At 40.5% G+C, this 25,799-nt stretch overlaps 1 protein-coding gene across 2 annotated transcripts in view; it reads left to right on the plus strand.

The window, feature by feature from the left end:
• LOC133544096 (histone demethylase UTY-like) overlaps positions 1 to 25,799 on the plus strand; it is an 84,209-nt gene that overhangs the window by 53,162 nt on the left and 5,248 nt on the right. For both annotated transcript variants that reach the window (XM_061889143.1, XM_061889144.1), the window contains 13 exons: positions 1 to 202; positions 2,548 to 3,380; positions 5,879 to 6,008; positions 6,100 to 6,205; positions 6,301 to 6,506; positions 13,673 to 13,731; positions 13,811 to 13,885; positions 13,971 to 14,119; positions 14,211 to 14,325; positions 14,398 to 14,585; positions 17,443 to 17,584; positions 17,675 to 17,801; positions 22,090 to 22,260. The exon at positions 1 to 202 is cut by the window's left edge and continues 224 nt beyond it. In XM_061889143.1, coding sequence (XP_061745127.1) covers positions 1 to 202; positions 2,548 to 3,380; positions 5,879 to 6,008; positions 6,100 to 6,205; positions 6,301 to 6,506; positions 13,673 to 13,731; positions 13,811 to 13,885; positions 13,971 to 14,119; positions 14,211 to 14,325; positions 14,398 to 14,585; positions 17,443 to 17,584; positions 17,675 to 17,801; positions 22,090 to 22,260 — 2,503 coding nt within the window. The remainder of the gene's footprint in view (positions 203 to 2,547; positions 3,381 to 5,878; positions 6,009 to 6,099; positions 6,206 to 6,300; positions 6,507 to 13,672; positions 13,732 to 13,810; positions 13,886 to 13,970; positions 14,120 to 14,210; positions 14,326 to 14,397; positions 14,586 to 17,442; positions 17,585 to 17,674; positions 17,802 to 22,089; positions 22,261 to 25,799) is intronic.

The raw sequence follows: 25,799 nt of genomic DNA on the forward strand, positions 1-25,799 counted from the left end.
TAGTATTAGTAGTACTAGTAGTACCAACAGTAGTAGTAGTAATAATAATCAACCGGGGCCCACGGCAATGGGACCCAATGGAGATGTGCCTTACCTGCAACCTGCCGGCAGCGGCGACGCAGCACTGCTACCTCACACCTGCACAAGCACGCAAACACAGGACGCCACGCCACATCCGGCCCTGCACCTTAACTCCTCTCAGGCAAGTACCTATCTCTCTGCAGCTGCTTCACTCAACTGTCACTTCAGGCTTTTGCTCCCTCGTGGTATCCTTTTGCAGGGAAGAGTCCTCCCAGATTATTATATTATTCCAAGTCTGAATAAAGAGAGATGACCAGAATCGAGAATTAACAATTTAGTTTTTACAAAAGAGTAAGTACAAACAATAATAGCAAGACCAGAGCTGGAGAGATGACCGAGCCGTGTAAAAAAAAAAAAGTCTGTGCCTCTCTCTGAAAATGGTCGCTATCCTCTTTTCTTTTGTCCATCTCGCTACAGCACCCTGGTGGAGATCGAAACCGAAAGTTTTCTTGGCGTTTGTGTTGGGCGCACACACTTTCTTTCCCACTAAGATGATTTTGTTTATCTTTTTTGACCAAGGCCAAAGCTAGTAACTTCCAATTCATTCCATTTTGACCAAAGTGGGAACATATTCCCCTAACAATAAAGAAGCTCTAGAGCAGTGGTTCTCAAATGGGGGTACGCGTACCCCTGGGGGTACTTGAAGGTATGCCAAGGGGTACGTGAGATTTTTTTTAAATATTCTAAAAATAGCAAGAATTTTAAAATCCTTGATATTTATTGAATAATACTTCAACAAATATGAATGTAAGTTCATAAAGTGTGAAAAGAAATGCAACAATGCAATATTCAGTGTTGACAGCTAGATTTTTTGTGTGGACATGTTCCATAAATATTGATGTTAAAGATTTATTTTTTTGTGAAGAAATGTTTAGAATTAAGTTCATGAATCCTGATGGATCTCTATTACAATCCCCAAAGAGGGCACTTTAAGTTGATGATTACTTCTATGTGTAGAAATCTTTATTCATAATTGAATCACTTGTTTATTTTACAACAAGTTTTTAGTTATTTGTATATCTTTTTTTCCAAATAGGTCAAGAAGGACCACTACAAATGAGCAATATTTTGCACTGTTATACGATTTAATAAATCAGAAACTGACAACATAGTGCTGTATTTTACTTTATCTCTTTTTTTCAACCTAAAATGCTTTGCTCTGATTAGAGGGTACTTGAATTAAAAAAATGTTCATCGCTGGAAAAAGGTTGAGAACCACTGCTCTGAACGATTGTTATCGGACAAATTCAGACGGCGTGCCGCCGTCACATCATGACATAGCCTGTAAAATGAGCAGAAGTGCATGTTAAACCACAAACACGCGTAGTACTTCCAAGCAAAAACAGCATGGAGGTAGAAGAGGGAGAATGGATGCATTTTGGCTTAAAACTGGCAATAAACTTGACAAATTTGGGCAACAAGTCCATTGACACAGGAAGACTTTGAGGGCAAAAGCCAAAGGATTTAAATAAGTAGTAGGTGGTATTTTTTTTGCTTATTGCGTACTATTGATTTTGTTCTGATAAAACAATTGTATGGAATAAGGGAATAGTCATATATCATGTTCATATTGTAACACTCCCCATAAATAAATGAAAACATTTACAATTAATACATGTGATTGGTATTGGACGATCTCACTCATGAACGAGCAAAAAACGGCAGGGTTTGGCAGTATAAAACCCTTATTGGAACATTCCTACTCATGTCTGCCCGATTTTAAAAAGTACTAAAAGTTAATAAGAACAAAAACTGAGGCCTTAAGAAGGTGTCAACGGGAAGCAAGCGTACATGTCAAGAGCGTACATAGTAAAAGAAAGGAGAGACATAAAGCAATGTCTCAGTTTATGTTAGAGCTAACGGTGGAAATACTAACACTCTACTACTTGTGATGATGACCTTATGCAATCTGTAGAAAAGTTGCTACGGCATCTTCACCAGTGGTCCCCAACCGATTGGTACCGGTCCGCAGAATAATTTTTTATTAATTTTTATTTAAAAAAAAATAATAATAATAATTTGTTTTTTTTTGTTTTTTAATTAAATCAACATAAAAAACACAATATACACTTACAATTAGTGCACCAACCACAAAAACGTACCTTTTTCATGACAAAAACGTTCCTTTTTCATGACAAACAAACAAAAAAAAGGATTCTCCGACCCCCCCCCCGGGCCGCGGGACAAATTATTAAGGGTTGACCGGTCCGCGGATACAAAAAGGTTGTGGACCACTGATCTACACTACCAGTGCTACATTGCAAATTGTTGTCACTACTATTGCACCAAGTAGTTTCTCATGAATAGTCTTAGTTGTTTGGAAAAGATGTAAAATGTTCCTTGTGTTATCTGTAAGCTGTGGTCAATTCTGCATGTTCATGTTTTTAGATATTCTTGCACTATTTTGTTTGATGTATATCGCCCTCCATGTCCTTTTGTTCATCAGCTGCTCTCCCTGTGCTTTAGGTGCTCCAGAAGCGGCCTGTTCCTCTTGTGGACTCCAATATTGAGGGAACCGCCTCTCACCCGCAGACCCCCAACTCCATTCCCCCCCTTCACCCCAACAATCGGGTTGGACATTCCACCAACGCCGCGGCGCCACAGCCGCAGCCAGCACACAACCACCTACCATCCCCTCCCTCCCTTCCCCCGTCCTCTACCTCAAGTGGGGCAGTACCCGGTGTGTCCGCTACCAAAGATGGCAACACTGCAGCCACCCCGGTCACGACAGCCGCGGCCATCGGCAACGGCAGTTCAGGAGGCAAGACGCCGTCGCCGCCGTCATCTGCAGACAGCAAAGCTGCGCAGTCCAGAGGCCTGGCCAATCACATCGGCAAGGTGACGGAAGGCGGTGAGAAGCAGAGCCTTAGCGCTGACAATCCTAGTTTATCTGCCATGCTGGCGGTGGGTTCCGAGGGAAAGACGGAAGTGACGGTATCCAGGACATCGCCCAGCAAAGTCAACAACATCCACATCCCCTCCACGCCACACCCACAGGGAAGCTCCGCTGCCTCCTCACCCATCTCCGCTATATCCACCGCCACGCCCTCACCCAAGTCCTCAGAACACACCCAGACGGGCGGCCACAGTCCTGTCACCACCACATCAACAGCACTGGCCATTAACGGTAACGGCAAGGGAGGGATCTCTGAGGACTCTCAAAGCCCACTGAAGGGCGAGCCACCCGCTGTCACCGACCTCAAGGCCACTCCTCCCCACGGCTCCTCTTCGTCGTCCTCGTCATCATCCTCCTCGGTGTCAATCTACCCCAGCTCCACCGACGTGCTGAAAGCCTGCAGGTAAGCCAATTGAGAAGCTGTGGTTTTGTTGTTCTGAGGGCTCCCTCTAGTGGAATTGTAGAGAAACTGACTCATCAGAAGTGGTTACATAAGTCCAAGGCTGTATTGTTGTTGCTATGCAGATATTTTGTGTCACATGGTTTGTGTCATTCCAGGCATAGTAAATACAGACCTTTTACCATTTGATCAAAACATGATTAAAGGAGACCAATGATGACTGCAAACTATATTTAAAACACTTACTTGTGGTTTAGATCAGCGGTAGGGAACCTATGGCTCTAGAGTAGGGATGCACCGATTAATCGGTAACCGAATATATTCCGCCGAATATGGCAAAAAAAGCCACATTCGGCCTTCGGTGGAATGGGTCAAAAACAAGGCCGAATAGTGGCGTGTGACGCAATCAACCAACGTGCAGTGACGCGGTGACTTTGGGATATGTTGTGTACCTGTATAAGTGTATGAGGTTACAAGCACACACTTGTTGAGATTTAGTGGGGCCTCTGTTTACATTATTAGCCTGTTGTGTAGGCTACCTGTATAAATGTATGAGGTTACAAGCACACACTTAATTGAGATTTACTTGAGCCTTCTGTTTACATTATTAGCATATCTACTGTGGCTAAGCAGACTTTTGCCAAAAGGACAATAATTCATTAGTTGTGGGTTGATCCACTTTAATGCACTTTATTTTTTTTTGGAATGCATGTTTTGTTTGAAGGCCTAATATAAATGAAAAACTTTGTGCTTTTTTTGAAAAGCAAAGCCTACTGGAATATTAAAAAAATGTCAATATTCAATAAAAAAATTACTTTATTTGAAAAACATGTCTAAATATTTATTCTAGGCTATTTATGCAATATTAAAAAAATTGTGAAAAACTGCATTCATTATTCGGTATTCGGCCTTCGGCCAAGCGTTTAAATTTTATTCGGCTTCGGCCACAAATTTTCATTTCGGTGCATCCCTACTCTAGAGCCAGATGTGGCTCTTTTAATGACTGCATCTGGCTCACAGATAAATCTTAGCTTATATTGCTTAACACGATAAGTAATGAATAATTCCGCTAAATAATGTTCAAATTATAACACATTCTCATGCATTTTGTAGTGGTTTGTGCAGCCCTTTGAGACACTAGTGATTTAGGGCTATATAAGTAAACATTGATTGATTGATTGATTTTAATTAAACCATCCATTTTCTATCGCACCTGTTCAAGAAGTATTATATTTATTATTGGTTAGCTTTAGAATAACTGTTATTAAAAAGAATAAGAGACTTATTATACTCTAAAAATGTTGGTCTTAAAAATGCACGTTGTAAGTGTTAAAAAAATATTATATGGCTCTCACGGAAATACATTTTGAAATATTTGGCTTTCATGGCTCTCTCAGCCAAAAAGGTTCCCGACCCCTGGTTTAGATAATATTTATTGAATATGCCGTGGTGTAAATTTAACTCCACGGTCACATTTATAACCCGTTTTTTGAGTCTATCTGCAAGCTATGTTTTTGCAGGCGTTTCCAGATTGCAAATGAAACAATGCCCCACCCTCTCCAAAAGTATCGTAATTTATGTTTTAAAAAATGTGCACAGTTTAAATATATATTTTGAAGTGGTCACCGCTATTTTTCCAGATATGGTGAAAACTTCATAAACATTAACATAGATTCACCCGGTCACAACATTAGGTAGACCTACCAAGCGGAGGGGGAGGAGTACATCTGACAGAGAGCTTTACATAATGGCCAAATAATTATGTCCATCTTACTAGATAAACAAATAGTCAGCGCTGATATGTAGGATTTAGATATATACAAGACGAGTTGAGTTTATACCGAAAATGGATACATGGATGATATAGCAGAGGATTGGGAGAATGTCATGTGGTCAGATGAAACCAAAATAGAACTTTTTGGTGTAAACTCAACTCGTCGTATTTGGAGGAAGAAGAATACTGAGTTGCATCCCAAGAACACCATACCTACTGTGAAGCATGGGTGTGGAAACATCATGCTTTGGGGCTGTTTTTCTGCTAAGGGGACATGACGATTGATCCGTGTTAAGGAAAGAATGAATGGGGCCATGTATCGGGAGATTTTGAGCCAAAACCTCCTTCCATCAGTGGGAGCTTTGAATGGTTGACCAAATACTTATTTTCCACCATAATTTACAAATAAATTCTTTAAAATTCCTACAATGTGAATTCCTGGATTTGTTTTTTCACATTCTGTCTCTCACAGTTGAAGTGAACCTATGATGAAAATTACAGACCTCTGTCATCATTTTAAGTGGGAGAACTTGCACAATCGCTGGCTGACTAAATACTTTTTTGCCCCACTGTTGTAAAGAGAAATGAACATATGCAATTTTAAATATATCTAAATAATTTTTTTTCAAACAATAACCATAAGTCAGAAAAGACGAAAAATTATAAGAACCCTTTTAAGCGACTTTACTCAAGTTTCCTACATGTTGACATTGTAATCTGTGTACAGAAACCTAGGAAAGAACGGGCTTTCTAACAGCAGCATCCTCCTCGACAAGTGCCCTCCGCCAAGGCTACCCCCTCCTCCCACGCCAGCCCTTCCCAAAGACAAGCTCAACCCACCGACCCCCAGCATCTATGTGAGTAGCAGAGAGCTGTCTCTGCCCTCTCTTCCGCTGATGGCAATAAATACTGACTCTACTGACAATCTGTTCCCTGTCCTTGGACCAGCTCGAGAATAAACGAGATGCTTTCTTCCCACCATTGCACCAATTCTGCACAAATCCCTCCAACCCTGTCACTGTCATTAGAGGACTGGCTGGAGCACTCAAACTGGGTAGAGACTGCCACAGCTCTTTCACACGCTGCTACATGTTCCATCCTAAAATAAGCCGCTTTAATTCTCATCCTGCTTTTATTTGGTGTCCGCAGACCTGGGCCTGTTCTCCACAAAGACGTTGGTTGAGGCCAACCCGGAGCACTTGGTGGAGGTGTGGACGCAGCTCTCGCAACCCGCTGATGAGAACTGGGACATGACGGGGACTAAGAAAATGTGGCGCTGTGAAAGTGCCCGAGCCCACACGACTATCGCCAAGTATGCACAGTATCAGGCTGCTTCCTTCCAGGAATCCTTACGGGTGAGTGACACAATAATATACCTACTGTACATAGCTGCCAACTCTTAGAAGACTTCCGGAAATTGCACTTACCGTATTTTTCGGATTATAAATCGCTCCGGAGTATACATCGCACCGGCCGAAAATGCATAATAAAGAAGGAAAAAAACATATATAAGTCGCACTGGAGTATAAGTCGAATTTTTGGAGGAAATTGATTTGATAAAATCCAACACCAAGAATAGACATTTGAAAGGCAATTTGAAATAAATAAAGAATAGTGAACAACAGGCTGAATAAGTGTAGGTTATATGAGGCATAAATAACCAACTGCTATGTTAACCTAACATATTATGGTAAGAGTCATTCAATCAATCAATCAATCAATCAATGTTTACTTATATAGCCCTAAATCACAAGTGTCTCAAAGGGCTGCACAAACCACTACGAAATCCTCAGTAGGCCCACATAAGGGCAAGGAAAACTCACACCCAGTGGGACGTCGGTGACAATGATGACTATGAGAACCTTGGAGAGGAGGAAAGCAATGGATGTCGAGCGGGTCTAACATGATACTGTGAAAGTTCAATCCATAATGGATCCAACACAGTCGCGAGAGTCCAGTCCAAAGCGGATCCGACACAGCAGCGAGAGTCCCGTTCACAGCGGAGCCAGCAGGAAACCATCCCAAGCGGAGGCGGATCAGCAGCGCAGAGATGTCCCCAGCCGATACACAGGCAAGCACTACATGGCCACCGGATCGGACCGGACCCCCTCCACAAGGGAGAGTGGGACATAGGAGAAAAAGAAAAGAAACGGCAGATCAACTGGTCTAAAAAGGGAGTCTATTTAAAGGCTAGAGTATACAAATGAGTTTTAAGGTGAGACTTAAATGCTTCTACTGAGGTGGCATCTCAAACTTTTACCGGGAGGGCATTCCAGAGTCCTGGAGCCCGAAATGAAAAAGCTCAAATAACTATAACATATAGAACATGCTATACCTTTTACCAAACAATCTGTCACTCCTAATCCATAAATCCCATGAAATCTTCTTCCTCGATGTCGCTTCTAAACAACTCTGCCAACTCCAAAGGTATGCGCCGCTTCCTCTTGTCCTTTTCTGCTGCATATTTCACTACGTCCAGTTTGTAATCTGCACTACATGATTTCCTCTTCGGTGCCAGTTTTGTTCAGCCCTTCTCAGTTTTTATAAGTTACCGCCAACGATGAAATGATCTATTTTAATAGCTACGGCAGTAGCATATAGCATATGGCAGTGAGCATTCCATGACCCACAATGCACTTCTGCCATGACCCTCCCCCGCCGAATTCTTATTGGTTGACGTGTGTGTGACGATTGCTGCCATTTTCTTGGTCTCTTCCGCGAATGAGATAAATAATATTAGTTGATATTTTACGGAAATATGTTAATAATTTCACACATAAGTCGCAACTGAGTATAAATCGCACCCCCGGCCAAACTATGAAAAAAACTGCGACTTATAGTCCGTAAAATACGGTACATATTTGCCGACATCCTGGCTCAATTAAAAATCACCCTGATTCTGACGTTTTTTGTGATCTAAAATACTCAAGTTTGTCAATCAAGTCGAGAAAGTAAAAATTGGATATTGAATGTTTTATATTAATATCTCGATCATGCAGCATTGTAGAGGGCACAAAAAAACCCCCAAAAACTGCTGACTCTGTGTATGGCTGAATTGTGCACGGAATACAGTTGGCTAACATATAGCATATGAATTGCTAACGACCTTTTTATTTGTATCAACTAGGGGTGTAACAATTGATCGATTTATTTCCCTAAGATTTAACTCCACCAATCTGCTCTTAAATTGGTTTTCCGGAAGATATATATAGATTTAACATCGATTCAAAAGGTAGGATTCAAAACATGGGTTTTAAGAACGGCAGACTTAATAGGATATTTAGCATCTTTAATGATAAGGCCGTTAAACATTACTCAAATCTCGTCTGCCTGTCTGTGGCGCCATCACCGTCAGTCATCAAAACAAGAATGAAAGGTCCCAACAAATGCAAATGCCACTAAACAATAAGCCACAACACAACTTTCAGCTATAGCCACAACAAAAGCCACAACAAATTTAAATGCTGCAACACAAAAACATAAAGCCACAACACAACTTTAAAGGGGTCATATGTTATATATTTTTTATAAATACTACATTTTGGTCCACATAACATTAAATTATGGTGGTTTTCGCGTATGTTTTGCTGTAAAGACCTTACTTTAGGCCACTTTCTGTCTGCTTTAAAAAGTTAATAGTTGGCAACTAAACTACACCCCACAGCTATGTTTGGTCGTCGTTTGTGTATTTTGTTTTGCTAAGACCATATGGAATATGGACACGGATGATCACCACCAGCCATCAAATTTTTATTTGACTTTCACCACAACACTACATCCCAAATGACATAGCAAGACCGGTGGCTCACCGTGGTTTGTGTCGGCTCAAAGAAGGAGACAACGAAACGGTAAACATTGAGTAAGAAAGCTAGGTTGGACATTTCTGGTAAAATACGCTGGCTAAGGTTAAACTTCTACCGAGTCTTTCTTTCTCTAATGCTAAATCCTAGATGTATGTGTGTGTATTTTGAACATAAATGGTTTTCTATTCTGTATAACTTTCACTGATGCTGCTTTGAACTCTTGTAAACAACAGAAGTTCAAGCCGAGCTACTTCACTAACCTTCTAACGGACTATATTACTAACTTGGCCAATGCCAAACACAGTAGACACTGATCCAATTAAAAGTATTTTTTAACAAAATCATGCTTTATTTCGCTGGATGAAGGGAGGCTGTTGACTTAAAATAGAAGGCTAAGCTAGGTACACAATAACTCAAGCTAACATTGCTAAAGTATCATTCACACAGTTCTAACATACTGTTATTACTTACTGTTTCATTGTCTCCTCCATTGCCATAAATAGTAGTAACCGACTCCGCCAATAAATGCAGTTTTTAAAAAAAATCCATCTTTTTGGAAAGGTTTGTGGTTGGTGAGGCAGGACTCTTCTTTGCTCACACTCTAAGCTACTTGTTTTCAGTTGAAGGCACATTGCCATGAGTCATTAAGGTTTAAAGTAAGGCACTTCAGATGAGGCTGAAAGTTTGTTTACTTTAACCAGCAAAAGTCCTTACACAAACAGGGCATTTTCCTTTATCGTGCACATCGTGTTGTGGCACAGCCGGATTTGAATAAAATAAAATAGGCTGACTTGTGCAAGGATGTTTGGGTAAATTTCTACCATACATGAATAATCCGCTGACATCACATATGGCAAAAACGTCCTCCAAATGATCGTTTGGAGGAAGTATGAAGGATGGAAAGATTGTTGTATAAATATCTCTGCAATGCCTCCACGGTTTGATTTCAAATTTTTGGTATTTATTCTACCAGTAGGTAAGAAAAGTTGGTTGTGTATGATAGGGCCTATTTAAGCCACAAAGGACGCATGCGGCAGACACAACAGAAGTCGGAGTGGACCAAATTTCGTTGACGGGCCAAGTGGCTGAGGCAGGAGGTTGAAATTGATGTAATGAATACAGTATCTTACTATGGTTGAAAACAATGTAATGAACACAGTATACTAGTATTATTGAAAAAGTAAAATATAAGTTATTTATGACTGAAATGTGGTCACACTTTACTTACATTTGCAACTTTGTTCATTACACCATTTTCAACTTTCGGCCTCAGGAAGTCAGTCCGTCAGCAAACTTGTCCGTTGTCACTTGTGTTCCGTCTGCACTACAACGAGCTAATGCAACAAAATGTCATTCTTATCTGTACTATAAAGCAGTGCTCCCCAACCTTTTTGTAGCTGCGGACCGGTCAACGCTTGATAATTTGTCCCGCGGCCCGTCTCGTGGGAGCGGGGGGAGGGTGGAGGGGAGTTTACTTTTTTTTTTTCTCTCATGAAAAATGATAAATAATAAACGTGAATCCTCTGTGTACTCATATGGTCCTTTATTAAAACACTACGGCAACAACGTAACAGGTATATATACATATTTTTTGTCATAAAAAAAAGTTAAATAATAATAATAATGGATTAGATTTATATCGCGCTTTCCTATTGTTAGATACTCAAAGCGCTCACAGAGAAGTGGGAACCCATCATTCATTCACACCTAGTGGTGGTAAGCTACATTTGTAGCCACAGCTGCCCTGGGGTAGACTGACGGAAGTGTGGCTGCCAGTTTGCGCCTACGGCCCCTCCGACCACCACCAAACATTCACTCATCATTCATTCACCGGTGTGAGCGGCACCGGGGGCAAGGGTGAAGTGTCCTGCCCAAGGACACAACGGCAGCGATTTTGGATGTTAATAGGTGGGAAGCGAACCTGCAACCCTCAGGTTTCTGGCACGGCCGCTCTACCCACTACGCCATGCCGCCCCTAAACGTGAATCCTCTTTGTACTCATATGGACCTTTATTAACACATTACGGCAACAACGTAACAAGTATATATATATATTTTTTGTCATAAAAAAAAGTTAAATAATAAACGTGAATCCACTGTGTACTCATATGGACCTTTATTAGCACATTACGGCAACAATGTAACAAGTATTTATATATTTTTTTTGTCATGAAAAAATGTAAATAATAAATGTGAATCCACTGTGTACTCATATGGACTTTTATTAGCACATTACGGCAACAACGTAATGAGTATATATATATTTTTTGTCATAAAAAAGTTAAATAATAAACGTGAATCCACTGTGTACTCATATGGACTTTATTAGCACATTACGGCAACAACGTAACGAGTATAATTTAATTTTTTTGTCATGAAAAAATTTAAATAATAAACGTGAATCCACTGTGTACTCTTATGGAGCTTTATTAGCACATTGCGCCAACAACATAACATGAGTATAACATGTTTTTTTCCTTCAAAATACTCCAGGGGCTTGTCTTTTAATCCAAGGTGCTTGGTCTCTAAGTGGCGAAGCAGTTTTGAAGGTTACATTGCCTCATTAGAGAGCTGCTCGCCACATATTATGCAGAGCGGGCTCGGTGCGTGGGAATCACCTGTTGCGATAAATCCATAATTGAAGTAGGACTCCTGGTAATGTCTGTTAAACGCTTTCTTTTTGTTGGAAGTCGTAGGCTGTTCTTCTCTCTCTTCACTGTGCCTTTTCCCTTTCACAAAGAAACTTTCCAAAGACGTCTGTTTTTTTTACTAATTTTCCTAGCTAAGTTAAATTTTGCCGCTCACGTGACCAAGATATAACCGAGAGAATCCGGTCATTTTTCAAAATAAAATACTAAAAAAAAAATTAAAAAAAACTCGTTCGGGCTCAGATTATAAATAAAACAGAAATAACTCATTATTTCTTGTTCTTATTTGTAAAAGCTTAGTTTTTTTCAATTTTGGCAACTCCTTATTACACTGGATCAAGACGCTATATAATGAAGTGAAGTGAATTATATTTATATAGCGCTTTTCTCTAGTGACTCAAAGCGCTTTACATAGTGAAACCCAATATCTAAGTTACATTTAAACCAGTGTGGGTGGCACTGGGAGCAGGTGGGTAAAGTGTCTTGCCCAAGGATACAACAGCAGTGACTACATTGGCAGCACTGTGTGACGTCACAGGGAGATGGCCAGTGTCTTCGCAGAGAGCCGAAAATAAGGCACTTTAAAGCTTTATTTAGGGATATTCCGAGACCGGTAAAATTTTGAAAAAAATTTCAAAAAATACAACAAGCCACTGGGAACTGATTTGTATTGTTTTTAACCCTTTTGAAATTGTGATAATGTTCCCCTTTAACTGATTCGGATGACTTGCATTGATTGGAATCCAACAGAAGTGCGGATAACGTCGGCATGGAAATGGAAACAAACAATGGCGAATACCACAGCAAGATATAGCGACATTAGTTCGGATTCAAACTCGGATTTCAGCGACTTAAGCGATTCAACAGATTACGCATGTATTGAAACAGATGGTTGGAGTATGAAAATATTGAAGAAGAAACTGAAGCTATTGAGCGAATAGCTATTGACGCTATTTATAGCCATAGCATGGCCGAATAGCTGCGTTAGCATCGCCGGTAAAATGTGCGGACCAAACGATCAGGACTTTCGCATCTTTTGACATTGGAGCAACTTAAATCCGTCGATTGGTAAGTGTTTTTTTTGCATTAAATGTGGGTGGAAGGAAACGTAATATAGTTGCAAATACATCTGCAGGTTATCCATACATCTCTGTGCCATGTCTGCTTTAGCACCGCCGGTAAATAGCATGTTAGCATCGATTAGCGTAGCATGTTAGCATCGATTAGCTGGCAGTCAACATCAACAAAACTCACCTTTGTGATTTCGTTGACTATCGTTGCAAATGCATCTGCAGGTTATCCATACATCTCTGTGCTATGTCTGTCTTAGCATCGCCGGTCAAATGTGGAGACACTGGCACATTCAATGGGGGTCTGGCGGCAGACACTTTGGCATCTTCAGGCCAGTGGTGCAACTTGAATCCCTCCCTGTTAGTGTTGTTACACCCTCCGACAACACACCGTCGAGGCATGATGTCTCCAAGGTTCCAAAAAATAGTCAAAAAAACGGAAAATAACAGAGCTGAGACCCGGTGTTTGTAATGTGTTGAAAATGAAAATGGCGGGTGTGTTACCTCGGCGACGTCACATTCTGACGTCATCGCTTCCAGCGCGATAAACAGAAAGGCGTTTAATTCGCCAAAATTCACCCATTTAGAGTTCGAAAATCGGTTAAAAAAATACATGGTCTTTTTTCTGCACCATGAAGGTATATATTGACGCTTACATAGGTCTGCTGATAATGTTCCCCTTTAATACTTCAACTTATATTCTTGTCTTCATGAAAGAAAGGACTCTATATGTGTTAAACATTATTGCATTATCATTAAAATCCTTTAATCTGTTAACAAAAGTGTATGTTTCATAAATAAAAACATATAAATGATATATATGAATGAAGTAGATCCCCTCGACTTGGTCGATTGAAAAGTAGCTCGCCTGCAGAAGAAGTGTGGGCACCCCTGAGCTACTGGATTGCAGACACCAAATATTGGCATCCATGCACCTACGTACAAAAGATTGATGTTTTTCAGTCACTAACGCCAAGATCATGTTTAATTCTGTTTCCAGGAGGAAAATGAGAAGAAGGCACTAAAGGAACCCCCCGACACCGAGCCTGTAGCAGAGAGGTACAAAAAACCTATTTTGGGTTACTTATGTTATTGTTAAGCAGCAGCCTCATTAATAACGCCTTCCTGTTTTTGTTAGTGTTGCACGCAAAAGAAGAGGCCCTTTAAAGCACATTAAGTTTGGAACTAACATCGACGTGTCGGATGAGAGGAAGTAAGAATGGCTTTCTTTATCAGCTGGTTTGTTCCCATGGTGACCGTGATCGTCCTTAAAAGGCTGTTCCATCCATCTCCACTAGGTGGAAGCAGCAACTTCAGGAACTTAGTAAGCTGCCAGCATTCGCTCGTGTTGTGTCTGCTGGCAACCTACTGAGCCATGTGGGCCACACCATCTTAGGAATGAACACTGTTCAGCTCTACATGAAGGTCCCAGGGAGCCGAATACCAGGTTAGTGCACTCCAGTGGATTATTAGTTGTTCTCTTAATGTTGTCATGGATATTTTGGGCACTTAGGAAGATTTGGTTCGCATCCCCGCAGGTCACCAGGAGCACAACAACTTCTGTGCCGTCAACATCAACATTGGGCCTGGAGATTGTGAATGGTTCGCTGTACCAGAGGCCTACTGGGGTGTGATGAGCAACTTCTGTGAAAAGTAAGGTTATGCTTTCAGAGAGTCAGTGTTGTCAGGCTTCAACCTCTCAATTGTTTGTACTCCCCACTCCAGCAACAACATCAACTTCCTAATGGGCTCGTGGTGGCCAAACTTGGAAGACCTGTATGAGGCCGACGTGCCCGTGTACCGCTTCATCCAGCGCCCAGGCGACCTGGTGTGGCTCAACACGGGCACCGTCCACTGGGTACAGGCCATCGGCTGGTGCAACAACATCGCCTGGAACGTCGGCCCGCTCACAGGTCAGTGGAACATATGCAGAAAAGTGACATTTTTTTAAGACACAAAGCAAGAAACACAGCTCAAAACTTTTCTGAATTAAAAAAAAACTCTATAATATTGTGACCTTTTAGAATGGCATTTGTCTCACCTCTAATTGAACTCTCCAGCTGATTATTGAACTTTTCAGCTGATTGGCTTCTATTTTCTTGCTCCACTTTGTGTCTGAACTTACTCATTTCCATATAAACTGCACTACTTTGTCACACTTAATGGATGCAACTTGAACAAAAGTCAGCAGGTGTGCGGTATCGCTGTGAGTGGCAGACATCAGTGCTCATACATTGAATACATGCAGTACACATGAATATATCCACTAAAGTCAAACTTTACTTATACAGCACTTTTTATATACAGACAAATACAAATAGTTTACACACATGCACATTCAGCACTATTCACAATAACGAAACATGGCATGGCACTGAAGATTGAGGGGGAAAAAACACCTTTGTATCGTCCACCCTGGAGAATAACTAAAATTTATGCCATCTATAAAATGGTGTGAAACATATGATAAAACACATGTAAAATATCATAAATATAAATAATATAGTCATAAAATAATGAAAACTTAATATTGAGAAAATAAGAGTATTAATAGCAATTAATACAATAGTAAATAACACTATAATAATATAATTAAAAAAACGTAAGCATTTAACACAATCAGTAAAGAGCACTCAATTTACTGATTGATATAATTTCCTATCTTCACCTATGGTCATTAGCTTTGAGTTGTGATGGAAAGTTCAAGATCACGGGTTCAAGCGGCCAAAATGAGTTTCCTCCGTCGGGTGTCTGGTCTCTCCCTTAAAGACAAGGTGAGAAGCTCTGTCATTCGAGAAGAGCTTAAAGTAAAGCCGCTGCTCCTCCACATGGAGAAGAGCCAGATGAGTTGGTTCGGGCATCTGGTCCGGATGGCCCCCAACTACTTCCCTTGACAGCTGTTTAGGGCACATCCGACTGGAAGGAGGCCATTGGGAAGACCCAGGACAACAGCCTTTGTTCGGAATTTGTCATTGTTCATTTGGAAGTGCCTCAGGGATCTGTTTTGGGTACCCTCTTATTTGTCTTGTACATCAATGATCTCGAACATTTCTCTGATGCTAATATGCTTTTTTATGCTGACGATACAATAATTTATTGCCTTGGATCATCTCTTGAATTCCCTGCTGAATGCTTTTGTTGCTGTGCAGTATTCACTTATATACTTAAAACTGGTTCTCAGTGCTGACAAGACAAAACTTAGGTGGTTTTGTAATCATAAGAAGGTTCCTCAAACTCCACTGGTAGTGTCCACTCTTGTTTGAAATATCACAGAAGTGGTGCATGAATATAAATACTTTGGTGTTTTAATTGATGACTCCCTCACTTTTAAAACTTTTATTGATAAATTGGTGAAGAAACTAAAACTTATATTGTTTTTTTTCTTCCGTAATAAGAAATGTGTTTATTTTGGTGTAAAAAGTGCCTTGTCTTTGCCACATTTTTATCTATAATATATAAAAGCAATCTTTTTAATATGAATGCTACTTGGTCCTGTCTAAAGATGGTGGACTCTGTTTACCATGCTTCTTTGAGATTCATTTCAAACTGTGGAGCCACGACTCAGCACTGACTTGTACTCTCGGGTGGGATGGCCTTCTCTGTCCACTAGGAAACAATGTCACTGGTACACTTTTATTTACAAAGCTCTTGTGGGACTACTACCTTCTTACATCTGTACATTGATTACACACAGATGTACGGACTCTTATGCTCTGAGATCTGACAATCAGCTGTTGGTCTCTGTCCCTTTTGCTCGCACTGAGCTGGGGAAAAAAACGTATTGTCTATGCAGATCCTTGTACTTGGAATGTGTTACAAAAAAACTAGAAGCCGACTGAAATGCTATCCTTAAAAATGCTTTTAAATCTAAACTTAAGATCATTTGAAGCAGCCTCAGTTATTTGTAACTTTTACTTGATGTCCATCCTGTCATTTTAATGTGTAATGTGAATATAATTTTACGTTTAACTTTGCTGCCTCTTGGCCAGGACTCCCTTGAAAAAGAGGTTTTTAATCTCAATGAAATGGTTTTCTGGTTAAATAAAGATTACATTCAAAAAATAAAATAACTGGCTTGGGAATGCCTTGGGATTCTCCTGTAGGAGTTGGATACAATAACACTTTCATACTCATTTCTCCTCAAAATTCAACAGCCGACCAAAACTGCACACTTTCAGCCCTCGCGCTTTAAACCAAATAATTTTTGAGAAAATAATGTTTTTTGTGCAAATCATACTTTACAAAATACAAATGTAATTCCTGGTAGTTTTTTCTCTTCGCCTTAAATGGCTTCTGACAGTTATAAAAGTATTGACAGTACATTTTTTTATAATATGAAAGAAATTGCAAATTAATGTGTATTTTGGCATTCCATCACTGCAAATTTTGCTCCTTCAAATGCAAAACAACGATGAAGAAATATCCAAGCTTTTCTTCTGAAACTCTGTATTTGGTTAGTGTAGGTATACAGGATGTAAGGCACAGTGATTTTATTGTGACGGCTGGAAGTGTGTTGTTTCTGGCGCACTTGACGACAATGTTGCATGTGAAAATGTAAACAAAAGCCTAAACCAATATTCAATACAGTTATGGATCTCTAGTTTATTATTTTACCAAGTTGTTTAAATAAACATACACTCTTTAATTTTGTGATTTCCACAGATTTGACTATTCACTTGATTTTGTCATTGATGTGTTGAGACTTGATAGACACCCTCAAGTTTTTTATATAATTTTAGCGCAATGCAAATTGTTTGCTCTGATTTTCAGCACATCAATACAAGTTGGCCGTGGAGCGTTACGAGTGGAATAAACTTCAAAGTGTAAAATCCATGGTTCCTATGGTGCACCTGTCCTGGAATATGGCACGCAACATAAAGGTGTCGGATCACAAGCTGTTTGAGATGATCAAGTGAGTCAAACTTTCACACGTTTCACTGTACTCAGTCAGATGTATGTTTTCTCTAAACCGGAACATTCCCGCCTGACACCTTGCTCGCAGGTACTGCTTGCTGCGGACGCTAAAGCAGTGTCAGTGGGTGAAAGAAGCCTTGGCGACAGCTGGCAAAGAAACAGTTCTGAAGCCCAGAACGAGAGACGAACCGGCCCACTACTGCACCATCTGTGAGGTTAGTAAAGTGCTGTGGATTCTGCTTTGACATCTGACCAACGAGTGATACTGGTTTCAATGTCTCATTTTATACCACCAACCTTCTGGGGCAGCTTGGTTTGAGTGGTCAAGCGGCCATTTTTCAACTACAATATGTGCCTGCTTGTTCAGTTTTGCCCAAAAGTCTGCGGTTAAACTGTGGCGACAGGTTTGAAGACGCCACAAAATCAACGCATTCGTTTGATTTTTATAATTGGCCACAAGGATGTGCGAAAAAGTCTCTAATGCATATTTCTGTAAAGTGTCCCCTTGCCACTTTGCGGTTCACTCAAAGCCTGGTGTATGCTCTTGCGTCGCATAGCCGTTGTCTTCCCTCCCTTTGCGTAGCCTCCTACGTGAACCTCCCAAAAATCCTAAGTTAAGTTTAAGTACCACTGATAGTGTGCCTCGCCGGCAACGCGGAGCTGTGTAACACATGCTGAATGTGGCTTGGCATTGTCTTGCTGAAATAAGCAGGGGCGTCCATGAAAAAGACGGCGCTTAGATGGCAGCATATGTTGTTCCAAAACCTGAATGTACCTTTCAGCATTAATGGTGCCTTCACAGATGTGTAAGTTACCCATGCCTTGGGCACTAATGCACCCCCATACCATCACAGATGCTGGCTTTTGAACTTTGCGTGGATAACAGTCTGGATGGTTCGCTTCCCCTTTGGTCCGAATGACACGATATCGAATATTTCCAAAAACAATTTGAAATGTGGACTCGTCTGACCACAGAACACTTTTCCACTTTGCATCAGTCCATCTTAGATGATCTCGGGACCAGAGAAGCTGGTGGCGTTTCTGGATGTTGTTGATAAATGGCTTTAGCTTTGCATAATAGAGTTTTAACTTGCACTTACTCATGTAGCGACAAACTGTGATTGGTCCGTTTTTGCCAGGGAGGGTCCATGAACACAGGCATGCAGACTTTGTTCCTGAAATTAGGGCTGAGTGATATAGACAAAAAAGTATATCTCGAAATATTTTTACCTTAACTCGATATTCGATATATTTTCTGTAAAAAATATTTAAAAAAGATATGAATTTTTGAGCGAGCTTTACTAAAATTGAAATAAATGACAAATGTACTGTAAACAGTCAGTGGAACTTTTATTAACCCAGTCAGTCAATGTGGGTATTAACAGCACAGAAAATAAACTGTTTAAGTAGAACAGAATAACAAAGCATAGATAAAATAGAAAAACAAAGAATGCGTAAATAAAATAGAAACGTATTCTTTCTACATAAAATAAATAACTGTGCAAATAATACAAAATGTATCAAACTCCGATAAAAAAATCAACTTGCAGGCAGGCACTTTGTAATTCCCAGTCGACGATGTAATGGACTGTCACACACCTACGGTTCTGTGGTCCTACTAGACCACACACACGTTTGTGATCAGTGCCAAGTAAGTGACTTGACTTAATTGTGCGACTATGATCTTGTTGTTTGTTTCAAAATGATTAAACTATTCGATGTGAAAATATAAAGAGTAGAAATAATGAACAAAATGTCAGCTACTGTCTTGTTGTAAAACACCAATGAAAATGAAATGTAGCATTTAGACAGGCTATGCTGTAGCAAGAGTCATCACATGTCCACAATCATGTGTGTTCTTGAAAGTGTATTCCATGACTTCCATGTTGAGAGCAGTTTTGATTTGGGCTTCCATGGTTAAACAAATCAAATGTTGGCCATTGTTTTATCCAGACGCCTGCATTTGTCCAAATGTGGCCAAGTATACGCATTGTGGATTGCCTGGACGTGGTCTACATCGCTAAAAGAGAAATTTAAGGAAGAGAATCCCTCTGCCTTCTTCCACTAGTTTCTTTAAATATATAAATCGCTCGGTTGAATATTCCCTCTTCTGTTCGTCTCTCCCTCTCTCGTCGTCATTTTGGATGCGTGTTGTGATTTTCCTTCTTGTTTCGATGACCTGCCCTATCTTGCCTCTGATTGGCCTAATCTCAACCAATCCTCATCACAGTAAACAACCAACCAATCATGGATGTTCTCATACGTGCTTGGAAGGAGGAAGGGGAGGGGTTTAGTAGCCCATGGAGGGGGTGCGGGGGAGAACAAGGAACACAATAAATAAGAGGCGTTTGGTCATTTTAACGTGAAATAAATGATATCGATATTGTGAGTGTGAATGTTGTCTGTCTGTCTGTGTTGGCCCTGCGATGAGGTGGCGACTTGTACAGGGTGTACCCTGCCTACCGTCCCAATGCAGCTGAGATAGGCTCCAGCACCCCTCGCAACCCCGAAAAGGGACAAGCGGTAGAAAAATGGATGGATGGATGAATTACGATATTTTCCTAATTTATATCTTGTTTGAAAATATATCGGTATATCGTCCAAACTCGATATATATCGCCCGGCCCTTCTTTAAATGCACAAGTTATTGTATGCAATAAAACAGTGATTAAACATTTGCATGAAAACTGATATTGTGTCCTTAATATCTCGGTGAGCTCTGAAAAGAATTACTGAATGTGTGTTTTTCCGCTTATTGTCTTGTTGTTGCATCCAGAAGAAGTCACAATGTGAAAGTACGACACTTAACTTTTATTGTACATCTTGTAACAGGTTCAATTCCGACACGTTCTTTCTCATGCATACAATTCTTTCTCTCACACTTATTTCTGATTCTACGTCAATAATCTTTCAGTCATGGCATATTTACTAACATTTGTGAACTCTGAACATGACCATAGAAATACCGGTAAACACCAGCATGCCGTTAACATAGTTATTTAACAGTTTTGTTTATTTTCAATTACATGTTGGATCTCTCTTGTCCTGTGTCCCGAACAGCCGAATATTGTTGCACAGTCCATCTTCACAAAGGTTTATAAGTAAAACATTCATTAAAAGTAACCTGATTATTGTGAATGATTAGTTCCACTGTAGACAAAGTTGTCGATGTTGTGGTTCAGTGGTTGTATAGAAGTTGTCACTCTTCACAGCAAGGAATTACACAGTATATATATATATGGTCTGGCTTCACGGTGGCAGAGGGGTTAGTGCGTCGTCCTCACAATACGAAGGTCCTGCAGTCCTGGGTTCAATCCCAGGCTCGGGATCTTTCTGTGTGGAGTTTGCATGTTCTCCCCGTGAATGTGTGGGTTCCCTCCTGGTACTCCGGCTTCCTCCCACTTCCAAAGACATGCACCTGGGGATAGGTTGATTGGCAACACTAAATTGGTCCTAGTGTGTGAATCTGAGTGTGAATGTTGTCTGTCTATCTGTGTTGGCCCTGCGATGAGGTGGCGACTTGTCCCGGGTGTACCCTGCCTTCCGCCCGATTGTAGCTAAGATAGACACCAGCGCCCCCGCGACCGCAAAAGGGAATAAGCGGTAGAAAATGGATGGATATACGGTCTGCAGTTGCTCCTTTGGGAGACACTGCCCCTTAGTGTTTTGGAAGAGAGTTGCAAGTTTGGCGCCACCTCCCACGAATAAACAAAATCGAACAAGACGCCCTCAGTGGGACCCAAGCTACGCGACGCAAGAGCATACTTGCCAACCCTCCCGGATTTTCCGGGAGACTCCCGAAATTCAGCGCCTCTCCCGAAAACCTCCTGAAATTCAGGCGGAGCTGGAGGCCACGCCCCCTCCAGTTCCATGCGGACCTGAGTGAGGACAGCCTGTTTTCACGTCCGCTTTCCCACAATATAAACAACGTGTCTGCCCAATGACGTTATAACTGTAGAATGATCAAGGGCGAGTTTTTGGTTTCCTATGTGTGTTTGTTGTTAGGCAGTTTCATTAACGTCCTCCCAGCGCGGTAACAACACACAACAACAGCAGTCACGTTTTCGTCTACCGTAAAGCAGTTCGTCTGCCGTAAACAACAATGATGTGACACTCTTAAACAGGACAATACTGCCATCTACTGTGCATGCATATGGTTAGAAAAATAGTGACAAAGAATTGAACAAGGATTTATATCTGCACCTTATTACTTTTATCCTGCACTACAACGAGCTAATGCCATGACATTTTTTTCTCATCTTTTCAAATTTGAATGACAATAAAAAGGAAGTTTAAGTCTATATGTGAGCACGGGCATGTACAAATAAATGAATGTATGGGAAACTCTGAAAATTGATCCTTGGTTCCCCCTTTTTTTGTTTTGAAGTTGCTTTGAACAGAATAATGAATTCCGAGCATCAATGGCAACCATGAGTGCACAGTTATTCAAACAGTGTTCAAAATGAGTTGTTTTTAAGTGAAGCCTACGTGTGTCTGATGCAGGTGGAGGTGTTCAACCTGTTGTTTGTGCGGCGCGAACTCCTGTCCAAGAAGCAGCACGTGGTTCACTGCCAGGACTGTGCCCGGAAAGGCAGTGCCACGCTGGATGACTTTGTGGTGTTGGAGCAGCACAGGATGGACGACCTCATGCAGGTCTATGACCAATTCACATTAGTAAGTCTGCACTTTCATCTCAAGATGGAATCCAGGGACTCATAATGTTGAAACAGGCCTGGGCTTTCATTCAGACATTAAGAAAACAATGGCTGCCGTTAAAGGCAGAGTATTTTCCAATTGGTCATCCGTAACAGCAATATGATGGAACCGCCATTTACAAACTAAATCTGTTCTTGAACGGGTTTCGAAAATCAAAAAGTTTGTATAGTAAAGCACATTTTTTCCATAAGAGACAACGTAAACATGAATAATGGGTTCCAGCCTTGACAAAAGTCCATATTTTAGTGAAGGTTTGTACACTTTGAACGCAATATGAAGTGCAACACCGGGGTGTCCAAACGTTTTGCCTCCCAGGGCCACAGTGAAAACGTGCCATTGGTCCTCAAGCCAAACAGAGATTTTCACCATACACCACAAAGGAGGAATTTAGCCTCATACGAGTAATAGTTGATTATAATCTATTAGACATTGGCACAATTGTGGCCTGGTTCAGTTAGCATACAACTGCATCTTTTATGTACATGTTGAACCTCAAAATACTCAAAAAAGGTCATTTTCTGCAGATTTCCACCACTTGTAGGTGTTATTCCGTGATGAGTTAGCCCTGGATATTTACTCATAATACTTTCAGACTTTACCCAGACAAATTATATATATGGGTGCTACATTTTGAAGCGTTTAGGTTTTCACTATATGACGTGGGCGAAGCATGGCGACCAATTTTACTTCTCCATCCAGCGTCAAAAAGTCACTACTTTACCGTAGAGCAGTGGTCTCCAATTCAGACACAATTCATTGGCATTTACAAAAAAATTGTTAGATATTACGGAAAAAAAAAAACAAATCTGTCTGCTCAATCACCAGAATTTTACTGTAAAATGTACTGTTTTTTTTACACCAGATTACCGTATTTTTCGGACTATGACTCGCGATTAGGAGTGACAGATTGTTTGGTGAAGGTATAGCATGTTCTATATGTTATAGTTATTTGAATGACTCTTACCATAATATGTTAGGTTAACATAGCAGTTGCTTATTTATGCCTCATATAACCTACACTTATTCAGCCTGTTGTTCACTATTCTTTATTTATTTTAAATTGCCTTTCAAATCTCTATTCTTGGTGTTGGGTTTTATCGAATAAATTTCCCCCAAAAATGCGACTTACACTCTAGTGCGACTTATGTTTTTTTCCTTCTTTACTCTGCATTTTCGGCAGGTGCGACTTATACTCCAGAGCAACTTATACTCCGAAAAATACGGTATCAGATTGTATGTGGGTTTATTTTGTACCCTTCGTGTTCATATTTCACTGTTTGTTGCATTTTTGATGAGTTTCACTTGATTGTGAAAAGTGTGGATGGAAAGGGGGTGTGACGTTCATATTTTGTCAATATTCAGTGTTTTATCCTTCATAGAAAAATGTAAAATTCCATTATGTTTTTTAAGGCGATCTGTCATAACGTTTTTAGTATTCAATCAGACATTATTGTGAGGTTTTGTATTAGTGTTCATTAAAATAGATATACCGGCCCCCAGACACATTTTTTCTTTAAATGTGGCCACCGAGTCAAAATAATTGCCCAGGCCTGTTATAAATTAACTAGAAGAGACAATTCCTGAAGACATTGCGTGTGAATGCTCCAATGTTGAACTTAAACTGAAAAAAACTCCCCAAAAATACGGTACTGTAAATTCAAAAATCGTACCACTGTTGTTTTGTGGTAAATTCTAGTGACTGAGCAGCCTATTTTTTACTGTAAAATTTATGGCCATTTTCTTTTGCGCTGCATTACTCTACATTGAAAGAAGGTACCACTGTTTTTTTTGCTGCAACATTCTGGCAACGGAGCAACTACTTTTCTTACTGTAAAATATACATTCTCAGTTTTTGTAGTGCGTCGCGGTAAATGGAAAAATGGTGCCACTGATGTTTTTACTATATATTTCTTGGGACTGAGCTGCCAGGGTTTTACAATAAAATCTACTGACCTTTTTTTATAGTGTAGCCTTGCAGACATGCCGTCAATGATTGTGCAGCTTGTAAGAGGTCATTATAAATACGTATCAAATTTAGTAGCCACCCATTGGCAGGCCAATCCAAATGACACGACAGGCCAAATTTGGCCCAGTTTGGGCATCCCTGTGCTATACCGCACTGCATATCAAACATCCATCCATCCATCCATTTTCTACAAACAAATAAACATAACAAGGCGGTGATGGATCCACTTACTCTTTATTACAAGCAAAACAACAACCTGCTGTTCTGTGTATGCGCTGCTCGGCCAACACATGCACACAAACTGAAGTCCCTATTTGTGCCCTCACAAACGATCAGAAATCCCCACAAAATCTTATCTTTAACAACCATATTACTACATTAATAAACATTTAAAAAAGTAAAATCCACTTATGTTAACATCGGCAGAGGAGCTGGAGAGAAAGCAGCAGACGGAGCGAGAAAGAGGGAGAGAGCGTGTCTTTTCCTTCGCTGTGAAATCATTTTGCATGGCATCTTTTTCCAGAAAAATCAGGTCTCATCACAATTAAAATTTGCTGTGGTACAAAGCCTGCTTCCTCGATTCTTCCATTCTTGTGATCCCCATTAATGTACTCGTCACAGTTTTTTTTTTTTACTCCAGCGATTCCGTCCTCCTTTCCATGCTGGTTTGTTGAGTTTTGGGGACTCACATTGAGTTGGTAAAATTAGAAAAAAATGGTCAAAAGGCAAAAACAACACACAAAAAAAGGCAGACATTCTGAAGCACGGAGTAGTATACTGCAATGTGCAGCAGGTGAAGGACTACTCCTACCCAATAAATGCTGCAGCCTAGTTTTTGTCTGCAAGTGGAGCACAAAATGAATATATGAATGAAGTGTTTGTACACAAAGACATGCTTCTTACACGGAGGCAGACCTGGCTCCACCTAAAAGTTTGTAAATCGAGAAGTTCGCAAATAGAGGGGTTCCACTGGACTAGATAATAGTCCAGAATAAATGGAATTCATACAAAAATACAAGTATTAGGGATGCACCTTTTTCCAAGCAGATACCGATAACTTGTTTATACCTATTTTTTTTACATGGAGTGATGAGCTCAAACATTGAGAGCATTTTAAGAAATTGTACAAATCTAATATTTTGGTCTGGTATAGTGAGGTTTAGGTTTATTTTTAATATGAGTATGAATGACTTATATGACTTACGATCAGGGGTCTCAAACATGCGGCCCGCGAGATGTTTATTTGCGGCCCGCACCTTGAGGTGAAATTTGACGATGGTGCCGCCCGCGAGTTTTAAAAAAATGGCGCTATACAGCATCATATACTTGTATACCCTCAATTTTTCCGGGAGACTCCTAATTTTCAGTGTCCCTCCAGGGGTAGTCATTCTCCCGAATGTCACCCTATTACCCGAACAACAATATTATGGGAGCACCGTGGAGGCAGTGCCTTTACTGTCCTCTACATCAAGTATGCGATCCCAGCCATATGTTATATTTGACTTCTGTAGACGCAGTAAGTGACTGCAAG

Source organism: Nerophis ophidion, linkage group LG27, assembly GCF_033978795.1.
Source record: "Nerophis ophidion isolate RoL-2023_Sa linkage group LG27, RoL_Noph_v1.0, whole genome shotgun sequence".
NCBI lineage: Eukaryota > Metazoa > Chordata > Actinopteri > Syngnathiformes > Syngnathidae > Nerophis > Nerophis ophidion.